General features: G+C 36.9%; 1 protein-coding gene across 1 annotated transcript in view; it reads right to left on the bottom strand.

Moving 5' to 3' along the window:
* Positions 1–22: 22 nt before the first annotated feature.
* Positions 23–6,971, bottom strand: part of LOC141438591 (calcium-dependent secretion activator-like) — a 45,791-nt gene continuing 38,842 nt past the window's right edge. Inside the window, exons 6-12 of the mRNA XM_074102456.1 lie at positions 5,813–5,980; positions 5,258–5,310; positions 5,136–5,210; positions 4,253–4,338; positions 868–1,025; positions 495–575; positions 23–238 (exon numbers count right to left, since the gene is read on the bottom strand). Of these exons, the coding sequence (XP_073958557.1) occupies positions 23–238; positions 495–575; positions 868–1,025; positions 4,253–4,338; positions 5,136–5,210; positions 5,258–5,310; positions 5,813–5,980 (837 nt within the window). The remainder of the gene's footprint in view (positions 239–494; positions 576–867; positions 1,026–4,252; positions 4,339–5,135; positions 5,211–5,257; positions 5,311–5,812; positions 5,981–6,971) is intronic.

The raw sequence follows: 6,971 nt of genomic DNA, 5'->3' as shown, positions 1-6,971 counted from the left end.
ATTTTCTTTTTGCTGTCATTACTTAACTATATAAGCCTACATCTAATACCTCTACTTCTCCAACTGACCTGTGATTATACCGCTTGATTTTATGCAGGCCATATTTGGAGTCAGCACCACCCTTGGAGACGGGCAGGGACTCCAAGTTGGCCATTAGAAGGTTGATCGAGGATTTGAGCTCTTCAATGTAGAGTGACTCCATCTCTTTGAGGACGAACTTCGGCATGAGTTTGCGGTTCTGTAATGATTGGGTTTAATTTTCATGATATTTAATCACTTCATCGTATAATATTTTCTTATAGTTTATCATTTAGGACTTACTGTTCTCACACTTTTTACAGAGTAATCTCTCTGTGTAACTATTTCAAGATTACTTCTGCTCAATCTAGCTTCTGCCTATATTTATAATAGCAATACACACCAATGTTCTTTATCACTTAAAACGTGTGCTTAAAACGACTCTTATTTTTTTAAGTAAAATGTCAAACTTTTACCCTTTCCATCTCGTTGACCTTCTGCATTCTGCCGTCTAGTTCTCTTCTAATTGCCGCTGCTTGCTCATCAGCCGAATCCAACTGCAAATTACAATGACACAGAACTTTTACTTACAGTCGTACGTAATAATATGGTAGGTATACTGCTGTCGTGGACGAAAGCCCGTTACAGGGTTCATTTATAACCGTACTTAATGCAAAAGAAAATCAGCGAACGATAAAGAACATAACAAACAAGTATTTTCCTTAGAATATTGATGTACGGGTAACGAACCTTGTCCTTATTCGAACAGCAATTTACGGTTTTACCAAGAAACGAGAACAAAAGAAATAACATCTTCACTATCTTTACCTATAGATAAAAATAACTTACCAGCAAAGCATTGAACAGCAGCTGGTGTTCAAACTTCTTCACCCCAAGGATCTGCTGGAACATGTCGTACAGCTGTTCCTTGCTGAGTATGCACTCGGCATTTAGGCTCTGTTGCTGTGCCCTCGACGGTCGCTTGGAATCATCATCGCCGAGGACGCCTGGGTCAAGATTAAAGTTGGAATAAGGAGAGTTTAAGGTTAAGTTGTTTGTTAACGTTATCCACAGTCAAACCGGCTTCAGTGACGGTTATTATAAAGCCGTTTCATAGAGAGAGCTTGGTGCCAATTTTGTTATTTAGGTTTGTGCAGTGGTTGGTCACTTGTTACTGTGAAGATCATTCTTGTTGATAAAACATTTTATTTAGTTAATGCTGTGACACCTAACATCTTAGTCTAATTAGATGTTAAAGTATTAAAGACTGTCTTGAGGCAACTTTTTTGTTGTTCACTGGATTACCTACTTCATTAATAAAAAAGATCTGCCAATTGTCATTGCTTACAATTGTAGCTATAGTAAATATTTCATCGCTATATTTTTATGTTATTATTATTATATTTTACCTCTGTATTTGCTGCTGCCCTATGTAGCATGTAGTTTTCATTAATTCTTTAGTACGAAGGCTAATCTCTGTTAATTTTTAAAATTACTTAAATCATTTTGCCCATGTGTACCTACTTATGAGATAGGTAACAGTAATGTAAAATTTTTGATAAAAAAGTGATCAAATATTGTAAAGCATTGTTTACTTACCAATATGGCTAAATAGGAAATGTGACTTGTCATAATCATAAACGAAGACCAACGTAATTTAGACAAAGAAACTATTCTGAAATATAATTTTCTGAATCAAATAAATGAAAAAGTTTACAAAAGCACTTGAGGGTGTAAATGCTAATCTGATGTGATAAATTAGAATTGCCATAAAAAATATCTAGGTTATTGTGTTTGAAGAAAGTGTTTTGTGAAATCATAGAGAGCACGATTAGTGTCACATCCTCCTTCAGATCATCCTACTAATTTAATATTATAATTTGTGAGTATTTTTAGATGTTTGGATGTTTGTTACTCAATTACGCAATAACGGTGAGCGGATTTAGATGAAACTTGGCGTACAAATAGACAATGATCTGGATTGAGACATTAGAATACTTAATCCCTGCTTAGATCTGTTTCTTTCTTCTATCTGTTTTCGAGGGATGCCTCTGTAGTGATAAGGTTTACCGTTTTTTTAATGTAGTATTGCCCGGAATTGTCTATTATGTGTTGTACGTGAAAGCAATATAGATTTTGAATTTGAATTTGAATAAAGTTATTGTGTTGTATTCCAATAATGTGTTCCCATGGGATACAATTTTAACTTTGAATAAGATTAAAGAGGCAAAACTAAGACTGTTAATGTTTTTGGTGATGGTATTTCTAATGTGGACTAAACCGCGGATCAAAACTAAATTTATGATAGACGTAGGGGGAGAGTCTATAGATAACAAATACTTATCATGTTATCCGTTGCTTCTAAAACGCCAACGTTTGTTACAACGTTTTGGCAGATTTGCATGGAAAAACCGACTTATTTATACACATCGAATCTGTTGAATCGATTAAGAAAGACAATATTATACGTGAAAAAATCTTCGATACATATGTATCAAATTACGGATGGTTGTATCTAATTTTCTCACTTAAGTTGTTATATTGTGTGTTATTGAAGCTATACTTTAGTTCAAAGCTTGTAACCTAAGGCAACGCTCACATTCGTAAGCTCCTAAAGCTTTGTTATGTAGCATGTCTGTTTCTGCTTTCAGTATATTAAAAAAAATAGAGATACAAATTAACATGCAAAGAATCGAATTTTAAATGATATACAAGGTTTTCGTAAAGGTATTTTTTTTACTGAAGTCCGCTTCAATTATAATCCAAAAACTGTAGAATAAGAATGATAAAATAATAGTAGAGCTAAAAATGATTAATTTATTATTCAAATGCTCGTTATAGTGATTCGTGGCTGGAGAAGAAAAAATACGGATATACTTAAAACGGACCAAATTCGAACTATAATAAGTAAAGCTTAAAATATCAAGCAATCACACGTAACAAAAGCTAGAGAGAGCAGAACACAATGAACAGTCGAGTGATACCTGTTATTCCTGGGATTGTGAGAGAGACATGTCGTGAGAGAAAGGGAGAGAAACACAGAGAGTGAGACAGACGCAGGCGACACACTGTTTCAGGTACATTGAGTTCAGAAGCACGATACTAAGCAAACTTGCGATATAAATTTATCGCCAGTAAAAGAAATTGTACTAAGTTAACGTATTGTACTTAATTACGCCATAGGTCAAGTAATAGAAAACTTAATTTGGATATAAAATTTAAGTTTGCTTTTGTACTGCAACTGCTTTTGGTATACAATTGTTATCTACGGTACAGACACAATGATTGGAGTTATTTACCCATAATAAGTTTGATGACTATAATACAATAAAACGAAATGTACCTACATAAACAAAAGGTTGTAAAATATCAAGAAACGCATAGATTTCAGATTAAAACGTCAATAAATCATACTATATCTGATGATATAGTATGATTACTATATCATCATACTTTATCGTAGGTATAAAATGAAATTGGGACAAATGTAACTAGAGGACTATCTTAACCAACGCAAATGACAAAATCTTTTATTTAGTTCAGATGTTTTCAATGGAAATAAAGACAATGTCACAATTTCACTTGAACATCCATTATAATCGTTTGCTTGCATCATACACTGATCTGATGACGACACTGATGCAATCAGGCAGTAGGTTCATGACTTTGATAGTTTCATTAAATTCTGAGGAGTCAATTTGTTTAGTAATGACGTCAATAAAAATGATCACAATGTTCCTTGTAATGATCAGATGAGCGTTGTAAAGAATGTTAATGTTTGGTCAGCACTGTTTTTAGTTTTTATTAGGTACTGACTAATGATTCTAAGGACATACCCTTCTACCGATGAGCACAGTTATATTACAAACAATCAAAGGCTTTGCATACAGAAGCTCCAACAACTGATGCTTTAACACTCATGCTTTTTCAATCTTTTTTTGTTTAATTCACTCAACTGTGGCTACACAAAAGAGCCAATGTAACAGAGTCCACAAATGTGGGACGGATACCAATTTTAGTCATCTTGTCCCGGACGATATGTTCATTGGACCATGAAATCGTGGTTCTAAATACTACTGTTTTGGTGGTACCAAAATGGCTATTAGAAACGTAAATGGTCAGTATTTCATTTTATAACTGTGCGACATTTAGGATAGATTTTATCGATTAGGTGGTAGCATTGACCCTTGAGTTAGCCCCAGCATTACGATTCCGATTAAGATAGTCGACTTACCGGTTCCTTTCATGATACAGTCGAATTTAGCTAGCCACGAAGTTAAAACTGTTTCTTTACTTAATCCATCAATTTCTGGCAAAGACCTGGGAAATTATATCAATAAAATTAAATTAATTAACTTAACAATGTAAAAAAGTAATACGTTGGCCTCTTATGCCCCAAAAGCGCTGGTCGCTTATTCCGCCATGGCACCATTAATGACCTGGTCCGCCGCTCGCTTGCCACCGTCTCTGTGCCCGCAATCCTTGAACCCGTTGGCATGGCCAGAGACGATGGTAAGCGCCCCGACGGGCTACTCTGGTGCCATGGAAGCGGGTAAGGCTCTGGTGTGGGACGCAACGTGTGTCGACACTTTCGCGCAGTCCCACATTCAGGCAACCCACTCACAAGCCGGGCTGCAGCTGACCAGGCCCAAGTTCTCAAGCGCCGCAAATACTCTTCTCTTTTAAAGGACTATGAGTTTGCGGCGCTCGCAGGGAGACAATGGGTCCCTGGTCGGCTGACATGAAGGCCTTAATGGGAGCCATTCGTCCCGCTGATAGAGTCCTCAGGAGACCCCAGAAGCTGGCGCTTACCTCTCCCAGCGAATTCTCTAACTGTACAGAGAGGTAATGCCGCCAGTGTGTTGGGGGTCTATGCCGCAGGAGGGCCTCCTAGATGTTTTTCTTTTATAGTTAGGTATATTTATGTTGTTTTTATTAATTTTGTTTCCTATCATATGATTGTATCTTGTGTTGTGTATAATCTTCTTTAATAAACGATTGCCTAGAAAATACGTTATTAAAATAGGCAACATAACAGAAATGTCCGATGCTCTGTAAGAAATAAGTCATCGTGGTATTAAAACATAAATGTGAATAAGACAATCATTTTATCAAACCTGACTCTCTTCTCTATGTTGTTCCTGAAGACCTCAACGGAAGTCGTGGTGGCTGCATGCTCCGGACCTGACCATCTGTTCACCCGCTCCGACTTGAGGAACACGTCGTGATAGGACTGCACCGCGTTTGGAAGGCCTCGTCTGCCAGGATCTGAGTCTCGCCTTTTAAGAATGCCTGGAGAAACCAAGAGTTCGATGATACTTGAGGATACTGAGGAGAGGACCACTGAAAACGAGCGTTGTGGTACTATTTGTCATAACCATGCTTAGGGTGTTACTTTTTTTTGTAGCAACTACACGACGAATTATTTTCTTTTTAGCTGTATTATTGTAGTTGTTAAAAAATAATTATTTACTATTATATGTATTCTATTTCTTTCTATACGAACTGGTCAGATAGAATTGTTAATAGCATGGCTGATAAATTCAAGGATTCGTCCACGCGTACTCATTTGACGAATTCTGTCAAGGAAATATGCGGTGGTGCATCTACCGCTCGTTGTGTACATGTACTATGATTTATGTATGTGACAGCCTGATCTATTTTTCATTGTATCTGAGACTAAGGGTAGTTTTATGTTTAATATCTTCTTGTGTGTTCTGTGCAGCTAATATTCTACTTTTTGCTCTAGCAGGCTCTAGCTATTGTATTCGTGCTGTAAGATGGTTAAACTGACCTGAAACCGCGCCTGTATTGTTTCGAGCTGGTGCGGCGTGAGCTTGGTATGTCGCCTCGTCATATCAGTCGGCTGCTTAGCGTTGAAGGGGTGTGCGATGCATCGTGATACGAACACGTACAGCTGAAGGCGGCGTTTCTTGTCTTCCTCTAACTTTTCTATTTTTTCCTAAAAGAACATTATTGTCCCATTAACGTCTTCTATCTACCACAGCTTTTAGCTTAAAGCCATGCTCTGTAAGAATTTAATCTTTTCTATCTACAAGTATCTATTCACATTTATTTCACTTCATTTTTCAGTTCATGAAATGTTTTCAGTTGATGAAACTAAGGATTTAACGAAAGAGATCCGTTACCTTTGCAGTATGATCCTCGAATACAAGCTTGCGCAACCTTGTATTTAGATCTGACTGATAACGTTTACTTATTACATTTATGTATAAAACTATAACAAAGATATTAATTGAAAAAAAGAGTATCTGATGTCATGTGTCTATTTTTTTTCAGTGAAACATTATTAATTATAATTTCTGTATGATTTAAATCCGTGCCGTGTCCGGTTTTAGAACAGGAAGATCGCTCTCCAATCTCCAGTGAGTGCCGTAAAACGCGAACTAAGGGATTTGTATGGTGAGCTACATCAATATCTGTCACCAATTACAAGCTCCAGACTTCAGATCTGCGGTGCGGAAGGTAAGAGAAACCCCACACTACTTCCAAGAAAGTCGCCAAACCGAAGACCACGACCACTCTGTTAAGAGTAGCGACATAGGGGCCACCCACGAAGCAACCTACACACCATTTTTAGGGTTCCGGAGCCAAAATGGCAAAAACGGAACCCTTATAGTTTCGCCATGTCTGTCTGTCCGTCGGCGGCTTTGCTCAGGGACTATCAATGCTAGAAAGCTGTAATTTTGCAACCATTTTAAAACCATTAGGGGTTTGCTTAGACGATTTTTCGATTAAGTAATTTGTTTGCGAAATACCTATTCAACTTTAAGTGCAAAATTTCATTAAAATCGAGCGTCCCCCCTCTAAAATCTAAACCGGTTGGTGGAAAAATTTAAAAAAATTCAGTATGGTAGTAAGTATTATTAAACTTTCAAGGAAAACTATAACGGCTAAGTTTGCTTGAGAATTAGTAGTAAGTAGTTTAAGAG

This window comes from Choristoneura fumiferana, chromosome 19 (assembly GCF_025370935.1).
Source record: "Choristoneura fumiferana chromosome 19, NRCan_CFum_1, whole genome shotgun sequence".
Classification (NCBI taxonomy): domain Eukaryota; kingdom Metazoa; phylum Arthropoda; class Insecta; order Lepidoptera; family Tortricidae; genus Choristoneura; species Choristoneura fumiferana.
Note: the sequence above shows the minus strand (reverse complement) of the source record. Positions and strands in the feature narration are given on the sequence as shown.